We start from the raw sequence: 13,330 nt of genomic DNA, 5'->3' as shown, positions 1-13,330 counted from the left end.
AAGAGAGTGGATTGTATTTCATTACAGCAAAGGACCTCATGATTACACAAACCAGTTAAAATCAGACTTTCAAGATGATCATGTTTTGAACTACTGTGGGGGAATTAAAAAAGTAGGGAGGGGGTGCTTCAATGGCTCAGGTCATAATCCCAGGGTTCTGGGAAGAGCCCAGCATCCGCATCCAGGCTCCATGCTTGGTGCAAAGCCTGCTTCTCCCTCTTCCTTTCCCCCTGCTTGTGTTCCCTCTCTGGCTCTCTGTCTCTGTCAAATAAATAAAATCTTAAAAAAAAATGTAGGGAGAAGCAAGGGCTCAAAAAATAAGGCAAAACTAGAAAAAAAAAAAAAAAACCTCCTCTCTTTAACAGAATTACAGAGACAGACATAGCAGTGAATGAGCTTCCAAAATCCTCTGGCTGGTTTGGAGCTGCTCTAACTTTCTGATCACATCCAAACATGGAATTCAGCGGGTAGGGTCTAGGTGCTGTTGGGAGGCAGCAGGAAGAAAAAGAACCTCCATCAGCCTGGGGCTTCTCTGCTTGCCCGTACACATTTCCCTCCATCCCTGGCACAGAGGAGCTGCTGGTAGCCTAGCAACCACAGACCGGTCCCCTTTCACTCCGGATTAATGTGCCGCGATACACACTGCATAGAGTGTTAGGAGAACACAGAGTACAAACTGGACGGAAGTGAATTTTGGATTCATTCTCTACCTAGCTCTCTCGGTCCCAATATTGCAGCCCCAGCCCTCACCCCCCACCCCGCCCCCAGTGCCTCAGCTCCCCCAGGCACACGGAAGCAGAGCCATTCCCAGATAGACAGATAAATAGATGGATCCACTGATCCATCCTCTCTCTCTCTCTCTCTCCCCCCACCTCCAGGGCACTGGGAAAACCAGGTGAGGATGGTTAGAAAGTCTCCCATGGGAAGGAGAAGGCATCTGAAGACAAAGACCTGGGATGGGGTGTCTCCACAGGATGACAGCTGCTGTCTGTCGGGCCACATCTGGCTGCTTCCACCGCTTCGAAGACTCTCCATCAGAGATCAGACCACCCCCATTAAGAGGTCCCTAAAAATGTGCTCCTTTGATTTTCGTTTTTTTTTTAGGTTGATAAATCCAACTCTACCAGAAGGGGACCCAACCCAATGTAATGGATTTTACAAAGAATCTTTACTTTTCTACACATCCCAGAGGTGTTAAGTGCACCAGAAGCTCGTACGGAAGTAACAGCTCAAAGTCAGGGGGCACCAAACTGCATCCCAGTTTACCTACAACTGTCTCACGTCCCTTGATTATTTGCAGTCACTCTCCAAATCACGAGGCACCACCTGGCACTGATTTACAAGGCCTTCGAGACATGGACCTGTCTCCAGAAGGCAGCCAAGTCTGAGGAATGCTAGGAGGAGTCTGCACTGGCCCAAGAAGCAGGACACATGGGTCCATTTAGACCTTGAGGTCAAAGGCCTCCATGAATGTGCTTTCCGAACTTCAGCGCCCATGGAAGCAAATGAAAATACCCCACATCCGCCCAACAAATCCCCAAACCATCCCTCCAAACCAGGGGCAAAGGGAGAATAAAATAAAATAAAATAGGTATATATGTGGTGCATCCAGGAGGAGAACAGAGACTTCCTTTATAAAGCCCTGACTAGATTCAGACAAGGCTGGGAGCAAAGAGTGACCTTCAGAACACCTCAGCAGATCCATGGAAAGAAGTGCCTTCAAGCCACCGAGGGCGGTCCCATCATATCTCACTGCGGGGGAAGACAAGGACTGCCTAGCAAGACAGATGCCACCGAGAACCCCAGTATCTTTTCCCCCTCAACGCAACTCAACTTAATATGAACAACATTCATGAATGAGACAGAACAGCTTAAAGAATACTAAAACAGATAATTCCAGAATCTACGTTTAGCTTTAGAATTCATCATGGGATTATCTTAAAGGCTTGGATACTGTGAAAGAAAAACCAGGTTCCTGGAGTACCGGAGCCTGCAGCGGGAGACAGCCACTTTCAGAAAGATGGCACGGGTGCTTTAACGGGCTGCTGTGATGTACACACCGCCTAATACTAGGGCACAGTTCTTATGTCATGCTCCAGTCAAATCATAGTCTCTGTGAATAGCAGCCACCCCCCCCCCCCCCAACTGATCCTTTGTTTGCAGCGTACAACCTGCAGAAAAACACAGGTTGTTGCATGCAGGAGGCACACAGACATCCTTTATAAAGTTCTCTTGTGATTCTGACACGACAGCCATGCAGGCTTAGGATTTTACATTTGCTGCGGTGATACTACAGTTCAGACAGACTTGGTATGAGAGAGGAGAAAGGAATACCCACGTCCATTCCAACGAGCTTTATTATGACTACTTCAAGTGACTAAGTGATTATACTATAGCTTTCTCCTTTATCATCCATCCTCTGGTCTAAAGAGAGAAGACATGCCAAGAGGTACACAAAAAAGTAACAGGCCTAAATACTCCCAAACTGTGACACTGCCCTTGAAATAAAGAGGATGGAATATGGCTCCTAGGACACAAGCCCCTTCGAACTTAGCACATGCCATGATTTCACCTAAAAATTAAGGATGTATGTTGTCATAATGCAAGAAGCTAAGTGTGACAAATCAGAGTTCTCTTTTCTGTAGTAAGTACCAGATTTCAGTTCTCAAAAATAAAAGAAAGCAAACATACACACACCAAAATATGGGGGGCTGGAGGGGCTGGTAAAAGGCATCTTTTCTTTCTGCTCAGAAGGAAATCATTGATTCAGAGTATTGACGGTTTAGAAGCAATGAATGTCAGCCCCACTGGAAAGCAGCACATGACCACAGTTCCTGGTCCTAGATGAGCTACTACTACTTAGGACGGTGGCTGTCAGAAAGGAAGGCTGACTCAGAAAACCTCAGGGAGCCTGCAGTCCTCCACTGAGGATAAACGCAGGCTCACAATTCATTATCTACTAACTCCCCAAAGTCAAAACACTCTGAAAACTGAAAGATTTTAAGTCATTTGGCAGCAAAGCAAACCTGATGTCATTTGGTGGCAAAGCGTGAGCTGAGCTACATAAAATCATTTGTAGTCTATTTATCCCACTTTGTGTGAATGTTCTCACATCTCACTGCTGAAATAATGACTTTGAGTCTGGAATGCTGACCCTAGCTAGACCCCTCTGAGGGTCTTATGGATGTGTACCATATTACCTTTCCAAAAATTCTGAATTCTAAAACCCATCTAGCCCCGAGGGTTTCAGATAAGAGGAAAAAGAACATAGATCTATGATAGGATGATGTAAAACCCTTAGAAAAGTTACTGAAGGCCCAAGAGTCAAATTACCCCCTGGTTGTTCCAATCTGAGCAGTTTCCTTCACAGGCCAGAATGCAGCATTATTTGGCAACACTGTGGTAAAAATGGGAAATCTATTACACAGGCTCCTAGTTCCACATTAAATCCTGGTTTCCTACCTTCACATATTCCAGAGCTGGGTCCAGAAGATGCTGATCCCTGGAAAGAGAAAACACAGTATGAGAACAATTGGGAACAATGCATTCTTATGCTGAATAAAATGTATCCAACAGCATGTTCACCCTGTCACCCTGTTCGTTCAAATTATTAAGACGGGCCCACCTCCCTGGCAGTACTCAGAGCAGACAGATGAGGAAGTTAGAACAGACACAGATCCCTTTTGCAGCGTGTGCTGGGGGTAGGGCTAGGGGGTAGGGCTAGGGGGTAGGACACCGCCATAAATCCACCTAGAAGCTTCACCTGCTTTCTCATCACAGTCAGGCTCCAAATGTTAGACTAGTTCAGGTGCTAATTCTACATTCACTTGAGCACAAAAGTTAGCCTAAAAATCTGAAGCACAGAACAGCAAGGACGACAGAGGTGGGTAGGAAGCAGAAGTGGAAGCCCAAATGAGGGGTCCGCCGGCAAGACAGCTGTGTTACGCCCTCTTTGACAGAGGCTCATGCAGGCCCAGTGGCTTCCTAAGGTCACCCAGTTGCAGGGGCAGAAGATGGAGTCTGCAGGCCCAGCTCTGCTTCTAGACCACGTCTTCTTCTCTTTTTCTTTTATTTTTTTTTTAAAGATCATTTATTTATTTATTTGACAGAGATCACAAGTAGGCAGAGAGGCAGGCAGAGAGAGAGAGAGGAGGAAGCAGGCTCCCTGCCAAGCAGAGAGCCTATTGCGGAACTCGATCCCAGGACCCTGAGATCATGACCTGATCCGAAGGCAGAGGCTTAACCCACTGATCTATACAGGTGCCCATTCTCTTTTTCTTTTCATTGCTACCTCGATTACCCCCACCCCTGGTGTCAAGTGGAGCAGGTCATCCTTATTCTGTTTGGTGCCCCAGTACAGTTCCCTCTCCACCTAACATCTGCTCAGGTCTGTCATAATACGACGTCGGGATTACTCAGACAATTACAAGTCAACAGCAGCAGGTGGCCCTGAGAAGCTGACTTCTTCCAGAAATGACGAGAACTGACTAGGGCAAAGAAGAGGAGCAGGAGACATGAGAGCGGCCCTCGGGAGCGCCTGCAGAGTTATTAGTGAGGTCGTCTCTCAACAGAGCATATGAAAAGACAGCTAGCTGCCTTCAGAAACTTAAACTTCAAGAACGCAACACATCCCTGCAAAGACGCCATCCTTTCTGAGAGGGCAGACTGGCTCAGAAGCCTGTGAGGGTAGTCTTCTCCATGGGGAGGGTCTTAGTGTAGCCACAGAAAGAACAGGTGCCTCACAAACACCCCCAATAAGCAGCTTCCTCTGCAAGGGTGGGCTCCACCCCTAAACCCTGGTGGTGGACAGACCTCGCGAGATGGCAACCTTTCTCCCGGGGATAAGGGCGGATTGTGGTCACTGCCGGAGCATAAGGAGTCCCAACCCCCTGGCCCAGGGATACCGCCATCTTGTGGAAATGGATGCAACCCCCAAAGCCATGCTTGGCTTGGTGTGACTGTCCCTTCAGGGCTGCACATGGGGGCACCTGCATGGAGGCAGGCTGGCATCCAAGATGCTCCTCTCCATAGCAGTGGATGAGGCTCTGGAGCGTGGGCCCTCAGAGGGCCAAAGGCTCTGAGACCAGCATAAGCTCACCGTCCCTGAGTGCATTCCCATCAAAGAGGGATATAAACCAGGCTTTGAAGCCTGAAAATTCTCTGCCTTCGAGTTCGTTTATCAGGCATCTTTTCCCAAAGCACTGGAGTCTGGGCTGTGCCCGGTCACCACCTGGGCCACACGTTCTGGACACTGTGTCAATGTCATCAGGCTTTCATCCACAGAACCACCTAACCAGTGACAAAAAACTTCGTGGGCACTTTGGCTGTGCTCCCTTTTAAGCTCTTGAACCCCTGGTTTTCTCCTGAATTAACATCTCAGGCTTATAGCCATCAGTCTTAGGCTAATCGCCTGGCCCAGAGGTCTGGCCCTGCGTAGGCAGGAAGATGCTATAACCACCGAAATGCTGTTCTCATCTTCAAATTTCTCTGTTTATGTACATTTAAAAATGTGCATTATATACATTCATAAACCCATGTCTTAATGCATGGATAAACAGAATAGGAATGGGGGACCTGAAATAAGTGGTTCCCAAATGGCTTTTGGTCTCAGGATCTCTGTACACTCTAAATGCTAAGGACCCCAAGGAGCTTTTGTTCATGTGGGTTATACCTACTGATTAGTGGTATTAGAAATTAAATAGAAATTTTTAAAATATGTATTAATATTTTTTAAAGGAACTCATATTTTATATAAAACAATTTTATTACAAATAGTTATCTTTTCTTACAAAAATTTAGCAAGAAGAGTGACACTGACTCACATGCTTTTTTGTTTTTTTTTTTTAAAGATTTTATTTATTTATCAGAGAGCGAGAGGAAGAGAGAGCGAGCACAGGCATACAGAGTGGCAGGCAGAGGCAGAGGGAGAAGCAGGCTCCCTGCCGAGCAAGGAGCCCAGTGTGGGACTCGATCCCAGGACTCTGGGATCATGACCTGAGCCGAAGGCAGCTGCTTAACCAACTGAGCCACCCAGGCATCCCTGACTCACATGTTTGCAAATTGTTTTCACATCTGGCTTAGTAGAAGTACTGCTGAATTCTCATATCTACTTTTTTCTCTTTTTTTATAAAAGATTTTATTTATTTGAAAGAGAGAGAGACAGAGAGAGAGTATGCACCTGCACGACCAGAGGGGAGGGGTAGAAGAAGAACCAGACTCTCTGCTGAGCAGGGCCCCCCGCCCCCACTCCCCAACACAGGGCTCGATCCCAGGACCCCGAGATCATGACCTGAGCTGCAGACAAATGCTTAATTGACTGAGCCACCCAGGTGCCCCTCTCACATCTACTTCTGTATTCAGTATGTTATGTCTTAGCTTAAGAAAAAAGTCCATCCTCACATAGATATGTAACTGGAAAAGGGCAGGGTATTTCATCAGACTTTCGGGTAATCATGGCTAGTCTTCTCTGATACCACACCAAAAGGAAACAAGTGGTAGTTCCTTAAAGCTTCCCTGTAATGCGCATCCTGGACCACGCCTCTCACTCTTCTGCATCTGTCCCGCACTCTGATTGGACTGTTATCCACGTGTGATTCTGTATCCACTGTCTGGGAAAATACTGGGTCACTGAGTTATGCAGATAGTCTAAATTTTGACACATTTCATTATAATATAAAAAAAGAATCACATTTGTCAGTATTGTCACTGATCACATCAAACGTTATTAAGCACTGAGAAGTGTCAAGTGCGTAGTGGACGATGCAGGTTTTCCACACTTCTGATTTTCACTTGAAAGCTTGAATTTTTTTTTTTCACTGGCAGCTAACACACTGTCAAATATTTTCCTTGAGCTTTATTTCATTCATTTTTGGGAAAATATTTGCCAAATACCAAGACTATCATATAGTCACTGTTGTCATTTTAATTCTCCTTTTTTCGGTGCTCAAATGTCATTCTTTTAGTGTATTTTTTTTTTAAGAATTTTGTCCAGGATCTGCTCTTCTCACCAGATTTCGCTCTGAAATACTTTTCCTTTCACCTCTGAAAGCTGAAACGTTCCTTTCTTCCTTTCTCTACAGATGTACCTGGAAACTCTCTGAGCTAGTTCTCCCAGAACAGGGCCTTCAAGTTCTCTTGGGAAGAGGTGAGGTAACCAACACAGACAGACTAGGCCTGGAGCTGTACCTGGTGGTTCCTAAGGCAGCACTAATTAGCAGGGTCCCCACTCAGAGACAAGATCTCCTGGAGGCAGGGCAGCCTTTGCTCTCTCATCCAAAGAGCCCAGCACCAAAGAGCCTGGGGGGTTCTCCAAAATGCCCCCCCACCTTAGAGAAACTTCCTGTATGCTTTTTTTTTTTTAAAGTAGGCTCCGCATCCAGCGTGGAGCCCAACATAGGATTGAATTCACAACCCAGAGATCAAGAGTCAGATGCCTAACCAACTGAGCCACTCAGGTTCCCCTCCTGTGTTCCTCTTTGATCCTCTACCACATACTTCTCTGGGCAGAAGAGAAGGAAACAGGGAGGCTCTGATGAGGGAAAAGACCGAAGTCCCCTTTGACCCTGACCCCAAAATGAACTCTGCGAAGGAAACCTTGTTCATTCTGCTACAACAACAGAGGGGAATCCAAACATCTTACAATTCTAACTCAGGACTCCCAGGGGTGCCCTAGAGGATCCTCATGTTCTCCTCATCCTTTTTAGACAGGCAAGGAAGGAATACAGGAGAGAGTATAGTAAAACCAAGAGTGTGTGACGAATCCAAAAACTTAAAAAATCATTGCCCTGAACTAAATTATGTTTATTTTTAATAGCTAGCTTCTATTTCTATTTTTTATTTTTTTCAATCTAAAAAAAATTATGTTTCAGTGCAGAAGGGCTGTGTCTCCCCTCTCGGCCTCCACCTCATCCCAGCTAGCCAAAAGGAGATATGAGCTAGAAAACATAGCAGTTGGCCCTGCAGCCCCAGCCTCTAATTTGAAATAGAATATCCAATTATTCATACAAGTCTCTGCAGCAAACACTCCTTAAGCCACAGATTTATATTCTCCAACAGAGATCACTAGAAAACAAACAGAGGAACTTGGCAATATAAGTGAAAAGATTCAAAATTTTTTTTTTTTGCTTATGCAAATTACAAATCCCCACCCTTGAGAATCTACGATGTTTTACACATCTCCCTTTACAACTGGCGAGGCTGGCAGGCACCCACAGCCCCTCGGTCAGGCATGCTGCCCTGCCACGCAGGGCCCGCAGACCTCAGGAAAGCAGCAGAATGAAACTGGACCCTCCTGCGATCTTGTTCTTATGTTTATTACATTTTAAATAACATTGCTGTGTTTACTTGGGTTAAAACAGTCTCTCTAGGGTCCTGCTTTCTTAGGTTCATACCAAGGGATATACAGTTGGGAGTCACAGAAATTATGTATTTACTATTTTGGTTTGTTTCTCATTAGTAACCAGGTTAATAGTTCCTCCTTCTGAAAAGGACACTTGATCTACACGTTTGCTATTTTGAGTTAAGAGGTTCTCCGTCTTGAATATATAAGCCAGATTTCACTAACAGATCTTTTCTAAGTGATCGGAATACAGATGAGGAAATGAAGAACCCTATGTCTGTCTTAAATTATAGAATGTTTTAAATGAATGAATGTTTTGACTTCTTTAAATATTATAGAATAAATTAATGGTTAACAGTGTTGCCAAACAAATGTCCCCCTGGATATAATAAAGAGGAATCATTTGTAATAAAAGGATTCTCTCATGCAATAGAGGGATGTGAGATCCAACTGTTCCAGACTGAGTAGAATAGAGGTTCCCCTTAAACTCCATGCACACCAGTAATCCACAGAGCGGGCAGCTCTCCTTGGTGCACATGGCATGGTATTTGCATTCTGATTCATTCTAGTGTGTATTTACTCAGCTATGGTCTCTCCTTGACAAGGTGAGAGACTCAAGAGTAGTGGCGAGTCTATTTCGTTCCCAGTATCTCCACAGTTCTTGCATTCATCCCACAAACATCATCAAGCATCTACAACACGCTATGCTGTAGACCAGACAATGGAAACAGAGGAATCAGGGACAAAGGCTCTGCTCCCAGAGAAGCTGCAGGCAAGTGGGGAACACAGATCAACAGACCCGGCACAACTCAAGTTGGTGTCGGTGGGAAGGAAACACCATAGAGAGGCCTTTCAGGCCACCTTTGAACTAAGGTTTGAGGATTAGGTAGGGACTCACCAGGTGAAGAAGCTGTGAGCTAGCTTAGCTCTTAACTGAGCTAGGTGGTGATGAGAAATTCCAGGCAATGGGAGAAGCATGTGCAAACACACAGGGACATGGGACACTGTGGTGCACTTGGGAAACCACAGCAGCCAGCATGATCCTTCCCCAAATCAAAATCCTCTAATAACTCCCATCTGATCAGAACAGAACCCTAGAGTCCTCACCAGAGCATTTGAGGCCCTGGTTGGCATGGTCCCTGCCAGCTCTCCAACCTCACCAGGGTGGGCAGAATTCTAAAGATGTCCCCCAACAAGAGCCCCATCTCCTGGAGAGTCAACCAAACACTAACATCAGCATTGCTCTGAAGGGATTTTGCAGGTGTAAGCCTCCAGTCAGCTGATATCAAGATCTGGCAACTATCCAAGTGATCTGCCATGCAAAGTAGGGGGGCCTGGCAGGAAGGACCCTGTTGCCAGCATGACATTACAACATGGCCTGTGACAAAGTCCATGCCATGGAACTTTGGGCGGCCTCTATGTGGGAGCTGCCCTAGGCAGATTCCCAGGAAATAGACCTCAGTCCTACAACCACAAGGAACTGAGTTCTGACAACCACCTGAAAGGCTGTGGAAGCAGCTTCTTCCCCAGGGGCTCAGATGAGAACACAGCTGCTAATATTTGGAGTTTGAAACCCGTAACCAAGAGCCAGCTGAGCTCTGTGGGACTTCTGTCCTACAGAAACTGTGAGGTAATAAACAGGTGTTAAAGCACCAAGTCTGTGGTAATTTGTTATTCAGCAAAAGCATACTAACACACTCACTGGCTATTCTACTCATTCCATCCAAGCCCTACTGACAGCTGGTCACTGCCTCTGTGGCTCCATTTACTTAATTCCTTTGCCTAGAATGTTTTCTCTGCAATTCTCAAAGGCTCACTCCCTCACAACAGTCAAGTCTCTGCTCAAACAACACCTTCTCAGAGAAGCTTTCCTTAAAAGGAAATATAAGTAAGGCCCACCTAATATTTAGATGGGTAGGCCCACCTAATATTTAGATGGGTAGGCCCATCTAAATAAGGCCCACTACTACCTTCTATCACCTTATCTGGCTTTATTTTTTCCCCATATTATCTGATATTATAGGAAATGTGTATTTGCTCACAGTCTTTTTTTCCTGGAATATAATCATGCAAGACTGAGGCTTTCTCTGCTTTATTCACCTTGGTATCCCCTGTGCTCCGCACACAGCAGTTGCTCAGTAACCATTTGCTGAATTCATGAATAAAAGAACAAGTAATGGAAGCACAGGGTTGGGGGAGGCTCAGGAGTGTTGGCGGTTTGGGAGATCAGGATGAAGAGGCAGAGCCAGAGCACAAGGGGCTTGGATGCCATGTAAACATGTCTAGACTTAGGAAAGCAGTGGGATTTGTTGAAAAATCTTAAGCAGCAGCAGAACCAGGGATTTGTGTGTCAGAAACACCCCCCTGCGCTGGTGTGGAAAACAGATTCATGGGGGCCAACGTGGAGTCAGGAAGACCAAAGGAGACAATGCTGGAGAGGTCTGGATGACAGAGGGAGCGGGGATGGTACAGACTTAGGAGCCTTTTCTAAATCTGTGAGAAAAGACAGATGGTGGTAAATGATTGGCTTCAGTGGGTGAAAGAGAAGAGAGAGGTAAGGGCACTTGCTGAATTCTTTCTAAGGGAACTAAGTAGATGGTGCCTAGCACATCTCAATACAGTCATCAAGAATGAACTGGCAAAAACCTTTGCTTCAAGCATTGTACTATATGAACTTTCAAGACTATATCGGGATCTGAATTATCTCTAAGACTTTGCCCCATTACCACCCTTTTTCCATGGTTAGCAGTACACACATAGGATTGCTGGCATTCAGCTACTGAATGTCTCAGATAAGGTCCCTTCCTTTTCAACTGCTAAGTAAGTTACTTTCAGAAGGGTCATTCACATCTTTCAAATTATGAACATCTAAATCTTTCTTTCCCATAAAGTATGATGAAACAGAATATTTAAGGGATCCCTTCAAACTGACAAAAATAGTTAACTTAGGAAGGAAACACAGAACAACAAAACAAGATAGCTGCATAGATACTGCCGGAGAATACCTGTCGTACATAATCCTTTGGTCTTCTCCACCAGCCCCACCCCCACTGTGAGCACCCAGTGCTTGTTTATGGCTTTTCCATGGGACTGTACCCTCCCTGAGGGTAAGGGCTACTTCTATCTTGCTCACCAATGTATACTAAGCCCTTAGAACTGTATTGATCACATGGCAGCCAATTAATAAATAAGGGCAAGCATGGACAAATGAAAATTTAAGTCCACTGGGGCACCTGGGTGGCTCAGTGGGCTAAGCCTCTGACTTCGGCTCAGGTCATGATCTTGGGATCCTGGGATCAAGCCCCCCATGGGGCTCTCTGCTCAGCGGGGAGCCTGCTTCCCCCTCTCTCTCTGCCTGCCTCTCTGCCTACTTGTGATCTCTCTGTCAAATAAATAAATAAAATCTTAAAAAAAAAAAGAAAATTTAAACCACAAAAAACCACCTTTGTATATAGTCCAAATAAGGCCTCAGAAAATTAGAAATTTCTACTCTGGGACTTTGATTCACTTAATATGGTAGACCAGACACCCTGAAAACTAAATGATAAGTTACAAGTATATTTTCAAATGCATTGTGGAAGTTGCAAGAAAGATAAATCCTCAAGGAGCATAGACATATACAAAACCCATACAGAAACAGAGAACAAATCAAGAACACAAAACATGAACAAGAGGGTAAGAAGCAAAGCATGAAGGGTAAGCCCTAAACCCACAGAAGTCAGCAGCTAATCGTAAAGCAATGAGAAAGGGACTATATCGCCCTACAAAAATAATATGCAAAAAGAAGTAAGTACATAAAAATTAAGAAGGTAGCATGCTCTCCAGCAAGGGGAACCAAGAAGGAAACCTATTGTCTCCACCACAAATCCTGATGGAAAAAATGACAGTAATAAGAATCTTCTCTAAGAACTTGTAACCGCAGATCGGCCTTCATGTTGGTTGGGATTCAAATTTATACTACCTGCTTTGACAGAGAATCCAAAGTTAGAAATTAAAGTGTCTGGGTTGGTGGTGCCATCAGTAAGGAAACAGTGTAAATACTTTCTGGGGGGAAAACTTTATCAACAGAATGCCACTCAGGATATCCACAAATGGGGTCAAACATAAATTTCCTTTCAGAAATAACCACATACACAAGGAAGCAAGCCCCAATCACTGAAATCAGCACAAAGAACAATAGACTGAGATCCTCAAAGACTTCAGATACCAGAATATCAGATATAAGCAATAAAATAACAATGTAGGATTAAAAAAAAAAAGACGGAGTCAAAAAGTGATCTCAGAATAAACAGATGGTTATAAAAATAAAAACTGAATATAGAATCTGCTACAGAATAGATTAAACATGACCTAAGAAAATATGACAAATCTATGAAGAAACTATAAACAAATACACAAAGACACTATACAGAACACAGCACAGAGAGAAAAGTTGATAGGAAATATAAAAGCGATGCGGAAGGTAGAATGAGAAGGCCTAATTACATTTAACCAGAACTCCAGAAGAAGACTCGAGAGAGAAAAAGAAAAAGCAATCATCAAAGAAATAATGATGGGAAGTCTTCAAAATCAATGAAAGATGCCCATTCTCAGATTCAGGCATCCCAATGTATCCTCTGAAGTATTTCAACAAAAATACATTCTCGCCTAGACACACTGCAAGGGAACTATAAATCATCAAAACCAGAGAGAAGATAATTAAAGCAGCCCAAGAGCCAAGGAAGGCTGCCCTCCGCGGATTAGGTTGGCCGTGGGGGGTCTTCATCAGCCAGAAGGGAACGTGAGGAGCTCAAAACTTCCTGCCCAGTGAAACTACCAAGAACAAGGGTGAATAAAGACAGTTTTAGATAAATAAAGACAGAGAACACCATTTGGGAAGAATGAAGAGGATGCCAGAAGAAGAGCTGAAGATCTCAGAGCGAATGAGGCACACAGTAACTGGTTACCGTGTAGATGACTCCGAACCAGCACGGATGCTATAGAACAAGACGG

General features: G+C 44.7%; 1 protein-coding gene across 1 annotated transcript in view; it reads right to left on the bottom strand.

Annotated features, from left to right (window-relative positions):
* BCAR3 (BCAR3 adaptor protein, NSP family member) overlaps positions 1–13,330 on the bottom strand; it is a 110,554-nt gene that overhangs the window by 70,623 nt on the left and 26,601 nt on the right. Inside the window, 1 exon segment of the mRNA XM_047725493.1 lies at positions 3,463–3,502. Within this exon segment, the coding sequence (XP_047581449.1) occupies positions 3,463–3,502 (40 nt within the window).

Source organism: Lutra lutra, chromosome 4 (genome assembly GCF_902655055.1).
Source record: "Lutra lutra chromosome 4, mLutLut1.2, whole genome shotgun sequence".
NCBI classification, from domain to species: domain Eukaryota; kingdom Metazoa; phylum Chordata; class Mammalia; order Carnivora; family Mustelidae; genus Lutra; species Lutra lutra.
Note: the sequence above shows the minus strand (reverse complement) of the source record. Positions and strands in the feature narration are given on the sequence as shown.